Source organism: Vitis riparia, chromosome 10, assembly GCF_004353265.1.
Source record: "Vitis riparia cultivar Riparia Gloire de Montpellier isolate 1030 chromosome 10, EGFV_Vit.rip_1.0, whole genome shotgun sequence".
NCBI classification, from domain to species: domain Eukaryota; kingdom Viridiplantae; phylum Streptophyta; class Magnoliopsida; order Vitales; family Vitaceae; genus Vitis; species Vitis riparia.
The window spans coordinates 11,858,156-11,873,633 of record NC_048440.1 but is presented as its reverse complement, the minus strand read 5'-3'; the positions used below and the strand labels follow the sequence as shown (position 1 = coordinate 11,873,633).

The 15,478-nt window shown below is 35.1% G+C and overlaps 1 protein-coding gene across 2 annotated transcripts in view; it reads left to right on the top strand.

The window, feature by feature from the left end:
• LOC117922918 (ABC transporter C family member 12-like) overlaps window positions 1–15,283 on the top strand; it is a 59,219-nt gene extending 43,936 nt beyond the window's left edge. For both annotated transcript variants that reach the window (XM_034841140.1, XM_034841141.1), the window contains exons 16-28: window positions 1,303–1,470; window positions 5,303–5,443; window positions 7,592–7,792; window positions 7,939–8,037; window positions 8,112–8,264; window positions 8,688–9,073; window positions 9,957–10,137; window positions 10,591–10,914; window positions 11,494–12,250; window positions 13,409–13,530; window positions 13,928–14,173; window positions 14,326–14,752; window positions 14,883–15,283. In XM_034841140.1, the coding sequence (XP_034697031.1) occupies window positions 1,303–1,470; window positions 5,303–5,443; window positions 7,592–7,792; window positions 7,939–8,037; window positions 8,112–8,264; window positions 8,688–9,073; window positions 9,957–10,137; window positions 10,591–10,914; window positions 11,494–12,250; window positions 13,409–13,530; window positions 13,928–14,173; window positions 14,326–14,752; window positions 14,883–14,980 (3,303 nt within the window). In that variant the 3' untranslated portion in view covers window positions 14,981–15,283. The remainder of the gene's footprint in view (window positions 1–1,302; window positions 1,471–5,302; window positions 5,444–7,591; window positions 7,793–7,938; window positions 8,038–8,111; window positions 8,265–8,687; window positions 9,074–9,956; window positions 10,138–10,590; window positions 10,915–11,493; window positions 12,251–13,408; window positions 13,531–13,927; window positions 14,174–14,325; window positions 14,753–14,882) is intronic.
• Window positions 15,284–15,478: the final 195 nt, after the last annotated feature.

Sequence of the window (15,478 nt, the reverse complement as noted above, 5' to 3'; positions counted from 1 at the left end):
TATTTTTAGGAAAGTAATTGTTAGGAGTTATTCTTTCCTTTTAATCAGTAATTTAGTTTCCTAATTTGAAGGATTTGTATATGTTGTAAACTCTATAAAAGAATAATTTCAACGAAAGAAAATTATTCCCGTGAAACCCTATTCTTCAGCTGTTGTATATTTGCATAATGAGTTTTAAATGGGGATCACAATTTTTTACAGACAACCTTCTTAGACTCACATTCAGAATAGCCCATATTGCCACATTTAAGCATTTTTCATATGGAGTGAAAAGGAAATTAAGAGACCACTAAGTATCAAATTTATTCTTATAATTACTACTAAGTATTTGCACTTCATCCACTTTACATATTGCATATATAGCTACATTTGCACCCAGAAAACCTGTTCCATATGTGCTTCTCTAAGATATTTCATTGCACTGCATAAAGGAAAACTGGTGATGGACTCATTACAATAATCCCCTCTTGTATTGCATGCAGTATACACATGCTTGTTAATCTTGATTCTTAACTGACATTGTCCATAAATATCAATAACCTGTACAAACTTACTTTTCTGGATTCATTTCCATAATACATATCTAATAAAATGAATTTGGTAAGTGGTAGTGTCTGTACATTACCATGGTGCATATGATTATCCTTTTAGGTTTTTGTATGTTGGTCACCCCACAAATTGCAAATGCAGCAAAATATAAACCACACAACCTAGTTTTGTTTGCAGATCTAAGCTACTGCATAACATTGCATATATCCACCAAGAAAAAGAGTAGTGATGTGCAGGTTACCATGATCTAGTTCCTTTGTTGGATAGACATACACACATTGATCTAGATTCATACAACCGATAAAAAAAGCCGTTACTCAGTGCTGGTCCCGCCGAAGTAGAATCCTGGGAGGATGAGTTGGATTGGGTCCCAATGTCCAGATAATTTTGCATGAAGTGGTGATTCAATCTTTGTACTTGCAATTCATGTTTGTCAGTTTGAAACATTTTCCAGCATAAAAAGCGGCTGTGAATTCTTACACCTGATGTTATCCACAATAGATGCATTTGAATAGAAACCAACCTCTTAGTTGAAGTAACTCTCTGTTGAGTGTGAGTTATATCCAATGAGACTTTGTTATTCCTTTCATAATCTCTATAGCTAGTTAGCATTGTATGTTATACATTTATTTACTATGAGCTATCTATTACACTGTTAGTGTTCTGAATATAGAAATTCAGGCATCTATTCTGATCATGCACTACCTCAATCTTAAATCTTATTTTTTTCCTGACTTGTTACCCTATTTGCAGTGCAACAGTTTCATCCTAAATAGCATCCCAGTTATTGTGACGGTAACCTCATTTGGGGCATTCACTTTGCTCGGTGGTGACTTAACACCTGCAAGAGCATTTACGTCACTTTCTCTGTTTGCGGTGCTGCGGTTCCCTTTAAACATGCTCCCCAATTTAATTACTCAGGTTCTGTCTTTTAACCTCTGTTATGTTTATGTCTTGTCTTGTATGCTGTTGATGCATTTTGTTAGTTTGCAGCATTGCTTCAGGAATGTGTAGCTTATTTATTAATTTAACTGTAGTTTATGGGAGTACTACTTTTGTTTCTTCTCATCATGTCTAACAGTGATCCTTTTTAGGAGATCATTATCTTTTGCCTTCTAATCAAGCAATGCATTTTGCCCAGTTTGCCATTTCAATAGTCTGGAAAGGAACATTTCAAAAATGGAATGTAAAATATTTTATATAGTATTTTCTATCTTGACATTTCCTTACGAAAATAGATATCCTTATTAAACAAATAAAGATATTAGAATATCTCTATAAATATTTCGAGTCATGAAGAGAAAAATTCATGATATTGAGATGTGTATTTTAGAGTCTACACTAGGTAGATAAAGATGTAAGGAAGAGTGGAAGACACTCTGAAGAGTAGTGTGCAAAATCAGAGTGTCGATATTAGGAACAAGGAAACATGACATTTTTTCAAGGCTCAGAGTTTGTATTTATATTCTCTTTCCTCTAAAATGTTCACTATGATATAATGGAATCATTTCCTCTCATCCATGGATGTAGGCATGGTTGGTTGAACCATGTTAAAAATTTGTATATCTTTTTATGTGTATGACATTATCTTTATTTTTATTGCACTAACACCTAGCATTAAAGCTTCTACTGCCATAACAAATTAGTGTCAAAGCTAAGGTGAAGATTTCTGGAAAAGTCATGTTTAATAAAAGTCATGCTGGGAAATTGTTGAACTAAAGTGAAGAGCAACATTGAATGTAAAGATGAGATATGTACTCAGTTGCTTTTGCAGCAAGTGCAGAGTCTCCTATGCAGTTATTTGATCAAGGTAAGGTGGAAACACAGAAGTATCTAAACGCTTTAGATCTAGAGAGATCTATTACAAGGTGAACAAGGGGTGTTTGCAGCATATGGGAGGAATTCATGGCATGGAGTAAGGATTTGAAAGATTTGAGTGTCATGACTTAACGTTGGAGACTGCTGATGCACATTCAGTATTCCTCTACTCAAAAGCTAAGTTCTTAGTCAATGTGGTTTAGAGAAGTTTTCAGTTGGAGTACAATGGTTGACTACCTCAGTGGTGATGTGATGAAACCTCCATGTGCCTCAACGAAAATGTGTGGAAGAAACATGTGTTTAGTTGACGCATGCATTTTTCAAAGATGAAAGAATAATGTAGTGAAATTTAAGGTGGATATTGTTAAAAAGTGTTTCAAATTCCTATTTGTTATATATTCCTTTTGGTAAAAAATATCATATAGAATATTCTTTATTTTGATATTTCCTCATAAAAAGAATATCATTATTGAATAAGAAATAGGGTTATGAATATTTTTATAAAGTTTAGGTCATGTGAAGACAGTATGAAATTAAGATATGCATGTAGAGAAAATAGTTGGTAGGTAGAGAGATGAGGAAGAGTGGGAAACACCTAGAGGAGCAAGGCTTAGGTTAGGATATAGATACTAGGATTAAGGAACGATGAGATGGTTTCAAGGCTTAACATTTGTATCTATAATCTCTTTCCTCTTTAATCTTATCTATGTTATAATAGAATGATTCTATCTTACCTATGGATGTAAACATGATTGTCAAACAACATTGAAATCTCGTGTACCCTTGTGAGTGAGTTTGCTTTATCTTTATATTATTAAACCGAAGCATGGCATTCATCTTTGCAATGATAACTGCCACTGTTTGAACCTAGAGTTACACTTCAAAAACCTTTAAAACAACCACCATGAACCTTAAATTATTCAACTGTCAAATCACAAACCTTAACACTGTTTGCCCATTAGTGCTTATTCAACTGCCAATGTAGAAAGTACATGTTTAACAGCTAAAGTTAAACTAATAGAAGTGTTTTGTATCAGGTCTGTTGTAGTGATATAAGTATGTATGCATACACACCCCATTGTGAAATCATAAAACATGTATATAGGTATTTATTGTTATGTGGAACTTTGGTGATTACAATAATGATGAAATATGCACAAACAATGGAAAATGTAGTGTATAAAACAGTAAGTATACAGCTGGCAGTTTACATTATCAAATTCAATTACAGATCACACAGTCTATACATGTAGATTTAGTAGATTTAAACTCAAACTTAGTAAGGTAGTGTATGAAATCTACACATGATTCGAGAATATATATGAATTAACTGTAAGGAAAGGTAACTCCATCACAACAACCAATCAAGCTTTAACCTGTCTCACAGTTTGATTTTAGAAGAGACTAGTATCTTAGAATATGATTTATATCTTCAAGAGCATTTTGATCAGAAATACTTTTGCATGATCTATCTACTATCTACCATTTCTCTTAGTTGGATTGGAGTGACTTCACAAAACTTCATCTATTTTAAAGAAGTTATCTCCCATTATATGGTGACTGGCTAGAAGGCTTAAAACCTAAGAAGGTCGAGATCATAATCATAAGAATCACTTGGACGAATACTAGAGTGCTCAAACAATAGAAAGGGGATTTCACTTTCTCTCTCTCTCTTTTTCCTTTTATGGGTGGAGGAAATGAACCCTCATTTCTCCTCAATCTGCCCCAACTAGTAGTGATTATTGGAGTCTTAGACTGAAAATGGAACTAAATTTGAATGCTAGTGGAAAACATGCATGGAGCTTTTGATTAACAGGAACTATAATAAGGTGTTGTGTGGTTATCACAGAAAATGGTGAAGACTACAAGAACGGATGGCACAATGGAAAGTAGATGAGATAAAAATCTATGATGGAATGGCACATGAATGCTTAAACTTCAATTTTTGGATATTCAGTTTTGTGCTCTAAAGCAGAGGATAAAGAATTGTGTAATTTTGTCTGTTCAAAGGTGAATAAATAGAATGGAATATTTTCTTCAGAAAACACTTGTAGATTAAATCATCCGGTGATGTTCTTGCACATTTTTAGGCTCGAGTGGTTAGGCATGTGGATGAATTAAGGAGGGGAGCATGGAATCATAAGGGAGCTACTTAGGATTTCAAAAAATGAATTTAGCAAACCATGATGCAGAGTAAGTTGCATTTTTGGACAGGGTGTACAGCAGGTAACTCCATTAACATGAAATTCTGGATAGATATAAGCTCTCTAATCAAACACTGATCTTTCACTAAGTACTTATAGAATTAACAATACCTTTGGCTATTGCTATATCTTCAGTTCCATGGATTTGATCCACTAGACTATTATTCCTACTGTATTCTGTAGGATATTGAGATAGACTAGCATACAGGTATCTTTAAGGCTAACACAAAAATGCCCAAATCCACTCTGACTTTTTGTATCTCAGGTCTATCACAATTTGAGGAATTTAAGACAGAAATATTTACAACATCAGAGAGATATCATGCTTGAGACTTCTGTAGATTGTAATACATACTAATACATTATCACATGAAATGATATGGTCTATTTCATCTTTTCTATTTTGGTGGACATCTTAGGAGTGAAGGAAAATATATTTTATGTGATAATTATCATTTAGTGATCTTTTTATGTATTTTGCCTCTGGTAGATGAATATTAGTGATTTATTTTGAAAATCTATTTGCTTATATTTTCTACTTTTGATTGTAACGTGTATATCTCTTTTCATATCAAACCCTTTCCCTTGTCAGGCAGTTAAAATAAAAATTGGGGTTCAAGAGCTGAATTACTTTTAGACTATCAGAAAAAAAAAAAAAAAAAAAAAAAGTACTGAATTACTTTTATTGTTTTTTGGAATTATTATTCAAATTGGTGCTTTAATTTTAATAGGTTGTAACTGCACATGTATCAATACAACGTCTAGAGCAACTGTTCTTAACTGAAGAGAGAGTTCTTGCACCAAATCCAACTCTTGAACCAGGACTTCCAGCCATCTCAATCAAGGATGGATACTTTTCTTGGGATTCAAAGGTCTAATTTTCATATTTATTTATTTCTTTTTTTCCTTTCTTCTTTTTCTTTTTTATTACGAAACACATCTTAGGTGGTGTTTGTTTTTTTGGCTTTTTGCTGAAAGCAATTTAGTTTTAGAATTTAGGTTGTTTGTTTTTCTACTTTTTCATGACTTATTATAAACTTTTTACTAAATAGAAAAAGCCAAAATATGTAGCTTTTTCTAAATAGAAAAAATAACATATTGGTTTTTTTTACTTTTTAATACTTAATAGAAATAAAATACTACAAAAACAAACAACCTAATATTTAACACTATTAAGCATTAAGGTTCTATTTAGAATTAAGTAAAAAGACAAACACCACCTTACTCTTTAATATGTAATGTCCAATTACTAATAGAAATATGTGACATTTTAGCACTGTTTTTGTGCCTCATATTGTCTATTGGGCATCTAGCAGTTGAGACCACTATGCATGCTCAATCAGAAATATATAAATGTCCTTTGATGTTTTAAAGTATAAGGATACTACACGAGGCAACCATTTTTTTACTTAGAGGCCAAATCACCCAACCTCAAAGCAGTTGCTTAAGCATCATGATCCCTCATTTTTCTAAACAAAATTTTGAATACAACCATTGAGAGCAACGATCATCTTTATATATTTCAAGAAATATATATTTACTTTTGGGGTATGAATACAGCTTAATCAAACATTATATTACTAAAGTCATTTTATATTAGTGTTTAATTATTGTATGCCAAGTAATCATATTTTCCACTTCTCACTGCTCAACTATTTTCTCTGTGATGGCTATCATATGTTAGGATGTGATCAAACTTTTTGAAGGTGGGTTGCTGACTAGACTCTAGTAATGATTTTGGTTTTTGAAAAAATTGTGTAAAACTGCTTTCGTTCTAGAGACTTTGCTTTTGCAATGAACCATTTGACTTCTTTTTCCCTTTTTTAGGTGGGTAGGAAATTAGATTGAGGTACTAACCAGTGATATGCACAGCTTTTGGTAGACTCATTTCTACATTGCAGTCCTATAGGTTTAATGTCCAAGATCCATACCTTGGTATCATAGGCAAAGCTCTTTGAAAAGACTGCTTGATATTATTTGTGAAATTAAAGATAAAAAAGGTAAGAATAAGAAAGAAGGAACAGGCAGTGAGGGCAAGGTCTGTCAAAAAAATAAAAAACTTATACCTATTATATATAGGATATGCAAGAAATAAATAATATATTCTTCCTTATTCAATTCCTCCTTCCAAGTTCATGCATATATCTAGCTTGCCAAACAGTATGAAAGGAAGATTCCAGAACATTTGCCTCTTGATATTCTACAATCAGAAAACAAGTACTGATTTTCCAGATTGAAGTTTCTCCTTGATAATTTGATGATGAACTGCGATTGTTGGTATTGTCATGTTAAGTTGGATTATGTGTCATATTACTGGTTGCCTTGCTGTTGTTACATGTTTATAAGTACATTAATTCTCAAGAGCCTGTTCCCTCATGAGGATCTTCAACAACATAAGCTTGAAAAACAATGAGCCCTTACTCAAAAATCTAGCTTTGTATTAGACCTCACCATGGCTGATTGTTTCTTATCAGGGTGTGTCAATAGGTTTTCTTGTCTGAAATTTATCCTGCCTAATCAACAATTATAAGATATTCCACCAGCATATGGCCATGAATTGCATATCCCTAGGATTTTCAGATAAAAATATCTTTTCTAGTAAATGACTTAAAGGGGTGTTCACCCTATATTTAGCATCCTTTCAACTTGTCCTATGAAAGTGCTTAGACAGGTGGACAATGCTCTCAGCCAATCTATACCAGGTCATTGAGAATTAGTTTATTTCCCCAACTAGCATAGGGTAACAACCTGCATCTTTAAGTTGCTTTCCAACTTCTTTGTCCTGTTCAGATGATTATAAACCATTTTAGGTATCTGTAATTTCACTTGAATGAGTATAAATAATGAAAATCAAGGTTTTAACTCTCAACCCTCTCTACCATTAGTAGTTCTTATCACTGATCTAAACATGTAGACTTTTATTCCAAGCAATCATGAAAGTTTTTAAATATATTTTTTTTGTATGAAAGATAGCTGTTCTTAAATCCTCTTTTACAGTTCTTAAATATTCCATTTTTTAGGTAGAGAAGCCCACTTTATCAAATATCAATTTGGATATACCAGTTGGTAGCTTAGTTGCAGTTGTTGGTGGCACTGGAGAAGGAAAGACATCTCTCATATCAGCAATGCTTGGGGAGCTGCCTCCTTTGTCAGATGCAAGTGTTGTTATCAGAGGGACTGTTGCATATGTTCCTCAAATTTCATGGATTTTCAATGCCACTGTAAGTTTCAGCATGCTTGGATTCTCTTACGGTATCAGACATCTTAGCTAAGCAGCTGCCAGTGTTTACAACACTCTGGGCCTTGCAGTATTTTATTCATTTCCAATTCACTGCAAAATGCGGACCTTGAATGCTTATTAATACAGGTACGGGGGAACATATTGTTTGGTTCTGATTTTGAGCCTGCACGATATTGGAAGGCTATAGATGTAACTGAGCTGCAGCATGACCTTGACTTACTTCCTGTGAGTGTATTCACAATGTTATGTCGTTTCATTTTGTTTTGATTGCCTGTTTTGATTTATCTTTCTTTTTTCAGGGTCATGATCTTACGGAGATCGGTGAAAGGGGGGTGAATATCAGTGGTGGGCAAAAGCAAAGAGTTTCAATGGCTAGGGCTGTATATTCTAATTCAGATGTATACATATTTGATGACCCTTTAAGTGCTCTAGATGCTCATGTCGCTCAACAGGTATTATAGAATCACTTCACACTCCATGATTGATATTTCTGTTACATTCTCGAAGCTGAATATTTTTTCTGGTGTTTTGAGTCCATCTTACTTCAGCTGAAATTATGCTATATCAAATATGGGAGACAATGTCCTAAATTCCAAAGGTTTATTATCTTTTTCTTGTTTCTTATATGAGCAAACTAATCTAGTTGTAAGATATTTTCCAGTTAAGGGACTAACAAAGAAGTTTCAGACTTTTCTTTCATATATATGTATGTATATAGATAGATAGATATATTTTTTGTTTTTGGTTGCTGTTCTGAATGCAATCTGAATGTTTATTACTTTTAGTTTACGGCTGTCTTGGCCTGCTAAATCTTTAGAAGTAACTTGTTGAAATTCACCTTCTATTCTTCTAATATGCTGTGCCAACTTCTTTAGGTTTTCAGCAACTGTATCAAAGAAGAGTTGAAAGGGAAGACTAGAGTGCTTGTTACAAACCAGCTACATTTTCTTCCTCATGTAGATAGAATTATACTAGTCTCTGATGGTACAGTGAAAGAAGACGGAACCTTTGATGATCTCTCTAAAAACAGCAAGTTATTCCAAAAACTAATGGAAAATGCTGGGAAAATGGAAGAGCAAGTGGAAGAAAATGAGTGCAGAGAAAATCTAAGTAACAATAAATCTAAGCCCACTACTAATGGTGAAGTGAATGAGCTGCCAAAAAATGCAATCCATTCAAATAAAGGGAAAGAAGGCAAATCTGTCCTTATCAAGCAGGAAGAACGAGAAACAGGCATTGTTAGTTGGAAGGTTTTGATGAGGTAATGCTATGGTGTCATCTTAGATTTATGCATCAAAGTATAATCTTATACATTCTGCTTCTTTACATATGATACAAGCAGAACTATGCACCTCAGACACTAAAGAGGAAGGGACCCCTTCTATTGAATATTAAACCTTCAAACATAGAGTTCAATAATTTACATCAGACCTAAATTCTGATTGCATGAAGAACTAGGTAGTCTAAAAATTTCATAGGATGCTTTTTCTGAGGAGAGTTCCTAGAATGCCTTGGATCAATCCTAGAGTGTCTTCATTCAAAGAGGAAGCCCTTTTTCCTGATTTTTTGAACCTTGAGACTCCAAACCACTTCTGAAACCCTTGAAATGATTTTTTGTTTTTCAAAGAACACTTTCAAGGTCTCTTAGTATCTCATCAACCTCTGATGCTGGGGGTGAAGTTTGATGAATCTACAACTTGAACAGAACCTCAAAAAAGTCTTCCAAACAACAGGAGTTTGGATCCATTAAGCATGTCACTGATTGGACTTTAATTAGAAGTAAAATTTCAAAATATCCTGGATCAAAAACTTTCCAACACTTTCTGCACTCAAAATTCTACACATGATTGAACAAAAAAAAAAATTCTCTCTAGATACAGCAGAATGGCAGATATATGATTTGTATAGCTCACCCAAAAGGTGATCAGGATTTCTCCTGCCGAGTTCAAATATATACTATAAAATGAAATAATATAGTATCATTTTCTTTTGTGGGCTTCTTCAAATGCTTTCACTTGCAGGGTGGCTATGATAAAGGAAGAGTCTCTTTTCCAAGTTGACTTGTCTTTTTTTTTTTTTTTTGTTTCCTGAGCCTTTATCTGGTATACCATTAATTGATGGATTTTCCTTGCCTTTTCTTGCAGGTATAAAGATGCATTAGGGGGCCTATGGGTAGTTACACTACTTTTTGCATGCTATGTGTCGACTGAAGTTCTTCGAGTTTTAAGTAGCACCTGGTTAAGCGTCTGGACGGATCAAAGCATGTCGAAGGATTATAGACCTGGTTACTACAATTTGATTTACGCACTTCTATCATTTGGTCAGGTGTGTGCAACCAATTGATACTTGGCATCAATATTGCAAATTTACTCACCCTTCTGCAAAAGCTTATTCTAGTCCCAACTTTTCATGTACAGTTCTCAAATGAAAAGAGGGGCCAGATATCTTTTAACAGTAAAAATCTCAAAGAAAAAGAGGGGCAGGCTTGTTTTCTGTTATTCCAATAATTTGAAGTTCTTTTTCCATTGGCAGAATATGTTCTTTTTGATACATCATATGAAATTTAGAAGAAACAAAACTTATAAGAAATCATACAGGAAATGTTGTCCTCTATATCAATAGAAAATGTCTTCAGATATTTCTGTGCCTATTATATATACATGCACACGCATATACCCCAATCCATTTATTCTTTCTTTTTTCTCTCTTGTTGTGGGTGTTTTAAATTTCTGTGCTGATCACTAGTTTGAAGGCTCACTCTCTATTTGCTCGATTCAGGTAATGGTGACATTGGGAAACTCATTTTGGTTGATCACTTCAAGTCTTCATGCAGCCAAAATATTGCACAATGTCATGTTAAACTCTATTTTAAGAGCTCCAATGGTATTCTTCCACACCAACCCTATTGGACGGATAATCAATAGGTTTGCAAAGGATCTTGGCGATATAGATCGCAATGTTGCCCCGTCTGCTAATATGTTTCTGGGTCAAGTGTGGCAGCTTCTTTCCACTTTTGTACTGATTGCCATTGTCAGCACCATATCCCTGTGGGCCATAATGCCACTTCTGATATTGTTTTATGCAGCCTATCTATATTACCAGGTAGGTTTCTCACATGTCATGTAGTGTCTCAACTACTAAAGCTTTTCTTCATTTGTTTTCTGATTTGCAGAGATAACCATAAGACCTATTTGATATCCATAAAAAGGCAAGTTCCTCATCTAATGCCAACACAGGAAACTCCTAAGTGACCGACAACCAAATAGTTTAAGACCCCAAAGATCTTCTTGAAGGGCAAAAAATAAATATTAAAGCTCTTGATGTGGATTACTATGTAGATAATTTGACATCCCACATTATCCAATTACCACTTTTGTGGAACCTGGCATGCCTCAGGCCCTTGTGCAAAAGATAAATAGAATAAGCTCTTAGGTCAAATTGGTAGCTTAACATCTACAAGCTAACCTGCAGTCTTCAATTGCCTTCTGTTACGTAGCATTAAAGAAAACAAGAACATATTACACCATCAAGCTCTCTTTTTCTCTTTCACAGTACTAATAAATGATATCTTATTTACTGTGATATTTTTGAAACATTTGTGATATTGTTTGGAAGGTGTTGCCATGTTACGAAGCCCTTCAGTACCAATAACCTATTGTTACCAACTCCTGTGTTTTGCAGAGCACATCCCGTGAAGTCAAACGTTTGGATTCCATCACCAGATCTCCTGTATATGCCCAATTTGGAGAAGCATTAAATGGTTTATCAACCATTCGAGCATATAAAGCATACGATCGGATGGCAAGTATAAATGGGAAATCCATGGATAATAATATCAGATTCACCCTTGCTAACATTAGCTCAAATCGATGGCTCACCATAAGGCTGGAAACATTAGGAGGCCTCATGATTTGTTTGACAGCAACCTTTGCTGTCATGGAGAACAGCAGAGAAGAAAACCCGGCAGCATTTGCATCTACAATGGGTCTACTCCTTAGTTATACTTTAAATATCACGAGCCTGTTAAGTGGTGTTCTTAGACAAGCCAGCAGGGCTGAAAATAGTTTTAATGCTGTTGAGCGTGTTGGCACCTATGTTGATTTGCCTTCTGAGGCTCCAACTATTATAGAGAGCAACCGTCCCCCACCTGGTTGGCCTTCATCAGGATCTATCAGGTTTGAGGATGTTGTTCTGCGTTACAGGCCTGAACTTCCTCCAGTTTTGCATGGAATATCATTTAAAATTTCTCCAAGTGAGAAGCTAGGCATAGTTGGAAGAACTGGTGCAGGGAAATCTAGCATGATCAATGCTCTATTTCGGATTGTAGAACTAGAAAGAGGAAGAATATGGATAGATGAGTATGACATTGCAAAATTTGGACTCACAGATCTGCGTAAAGTTTTAAGCATTATACCACAATCTCCAGTTCTTTTCTCTGGTAAGCATTATCTGCTGCTAGCTTTTCTTACTATAACTATTGAGCATTTTTTAGGCACAACTGCATTGCTCTATCTGATGATTTGACATATGTCCTTTTCCTTTATCTGTTATTATTTAGCAAGAAAAGTTGTTCATCTAGTACTTGAAATCAATAATCTCAAATGTTGATGGAATTGTACCTCTTCTAACAAAAGGATAGATTCCTTTTTTTTTCTTTCCTGAAATTACATAGTTGCTGAACTGTTCTTATGGTTAAGCATTTGCTTCTATTCAAGGTTATTGGGAATTCTCCATTATATGCTTAAATTAGAAAGGATGTGATTCTGGCAGTGTTCTTGATATCTGCCTAACTAAACATGTTGTTACCTCGACCACTCATATTTCTTGCCACTGACCAAATGTTATAGGAATAACTATGCACACTTGCAGCTTTATATTTGTCAACAAAGGAAGGTTATATATTACAGGAATGACAGTCTTCACTCAAGATGACTGTCTTCATCTTGACTTCACATCAGCGAACAAAGATGAAACCAGAAAATTGTAGTTCTGCTGTATTGTGGGATGCATTTAACGAACTGAAGAATATAGAACCTCCATAAGTGGAATCAGTTTTTGTATTAGTTATAAATTAGAAGAACACAACAACCTTAATAATGTTGTTTGCCTTTATTTGTTAAATTAGTTTTGCATAAAAACAAATTTTATACTAGTTATGTTTCCATGATTCCAGAATCCCTTTGACTAAATCATTTTAACAACTTCATGCAGAACATGATTCTTATACCAAAAAATAAAAAAGAGGAGGGGGGTGGGGTGGTGGCATGTGGGGGTGAGGTTTGGGGAGGGAGGAAGGCTTCATACAAAACTATTCTTATTCTTACATTCATATGTTCTCATGGAATAAAAAGAGTTATAAATGTCATAGAATGAAGATCTTGGAGAGGTCCGTGAATTGTATGGAATGTCTTGAGAGTGGCTTTTTGCTTTGTCTTACACCTTTTTTCCAAGGTGGGGGTTGGTTAAGGTCTAATTAGTTGTTTGTTTGTCATGGTGTTTTCCCTTATACATTGGTGTCCAGGGTTACAGCTATGTCATAGTACACTTGGATATGGTGAGTTGTGTTATACTAATGGCAGTTTTTTACTTTGTGCAGGAACTGTAAGATTTAATCTTGATCCTTTCAATGAACACAATGACGCTGACCTTTGGGAGGCTTTAGAGAGGGCACATCTCAAGGATGTCATCAGGAGAAATTCTTTTGGTCTGGATGCTGAGGTATAATATTCAAGATTTTCTTAGTTAAATCTTTATGACTTTTTTTTTACCAAACACTTCAGAGTTTGAACCCTAAGAGTGGGTTATAATTACCGGAAAATAAATTATATCCACCAAAAGAAAGCAGATATATAATTAGCTCATTGCAATGTAGTTTCAAGTTATTTGTTCACATGTTTCTTCCTCAACTTGATTTGAAAGATATGATATCTCTATCTGTTACTTCCCCCCAACCCCCCATTAGAAATTTTAGCTGAAAGTCAAGGAATTAGTCCTAGTACAATTTTCTAATTCATGATAAATTGAACTCAACTATCAACTATTTTGAATACCCATAATCAAAGAAAATAATTTGCTGCTGCTGATAAGAAAGTGGTTATCCTTTGATTGTTTCAAGGTTGCGGAGGGAGGGGATAATTTCAGTGTTGGGCAGAGACAATTATTAAGTCTTGCTCGAGCATTGCTGCGAAGATCAAAGATTCTTGTTCTTGATGAAGCAACTGCAGCAGTTGATGTTAGAACTGATGCTCTTATTCAAAAGACTATCCGAGAAGAATTCAAAACATGCACCATGCTTGTTATTGCTCACAGACTAAATACCATCATTGATTGTGATCGGATTCTTGTCCTTGATGCTGGTCAGGTATGCATGGATTTTGAGTTTATCTTGAAAACTTTCTGGGTTCCCGGTAATGCTTTAAGGGTATATCTGGGTTTGGGGAAAATGCAGCAAATTCAAATGAGTTGAAATCAGGAGTCATGCTTAAGTTAGAAATCTCTGGCCTTTCTTATCAGGTGGTAGAGTATGATACTCCAGAAGAACTGCTTCAAGACGAAGGAAGCTCTTTCTCTAGAATGGTCCGAAGTACAGGGGCTGCAAATGCCCAGTACTTACGCAGCTTAGTATCTGGAGAGGATGGACAGAAAAAATCAGGCAGAGAAGAGGCCAAGCAATCGGATAGGCAGAAAAGATGGCTTGCTTCTTCCCGCTGGGCCGCTGCTACGCAGTTTGCGCTTTCTATTAGCCTGACATCTTCCCAGAATGGCCTTCAATTTTTGGACGTTGAAGACGAGATGAATATCCTCAAGAAAACAAATGACGCAGTACTTACTCTGCGGGGAGTTCTGGAGGGAACACATGATGAAGTCATTGAAGAGATGCTGAAGGAATACCAGGTTCCTAGAGATAGGTGGTGGTCAGCTCTCTACAAAATGGTTGAAGGTAAAAATTCTTAAACTACCACTTTCCCAGAAGCTTACACTACTAGGGATGCAAGACATTTGGAGAAATTCTATGTATGAACAAATATTTTGCTTTCTGTTTTTTACTTATCCAAAAATGTTGGTTTCAGGTCTTGCAGTGATGAATCGGTTGGCTCGCCACAGGTTTCAACAGTCGGAACATGATTTTGAAGACACAACACTTGATTGGGACCTTACTGAAATGTAAGGCACCCAAAAATGTATAGAATCAATGGGTTACAGTGCTACATCTTTTTAAGGCAAAGAGAAAATGGTCATGTAGAGAGCTCTGCCCTCATTCAGAATAAAATACCTTATTATGAATCTAGTCTGGATCGAAGTTGCAGGAACCTGAGCTAAAAGATCAGCTCAGCTTGTATCATATGATAAATTGTAAGCTGCAATAACATATTACAATTAGTCCTATAATTTTGAAAGGAGGTTTCTGGACTAGTTTATATTCAACAGTAAGTGGATGAATGCAGACTCCTGTCACTTTCATGGAAAGATATGTCGTAATGAAAATTTCCATGCATCATTGCTAGCCCTACTTTTTGAGTAATTCAGGGAGGGAACTAAATTTGGTTGCATCATACATTTTGAGATGACCTGCCCAGAAAACAAGAGAGAGAGAGAGCCAATATTGCATTGCAGACAGAAAGAGAGTTGACCTGACCTGCTCAGAAAACACAACCAAAATTGCATT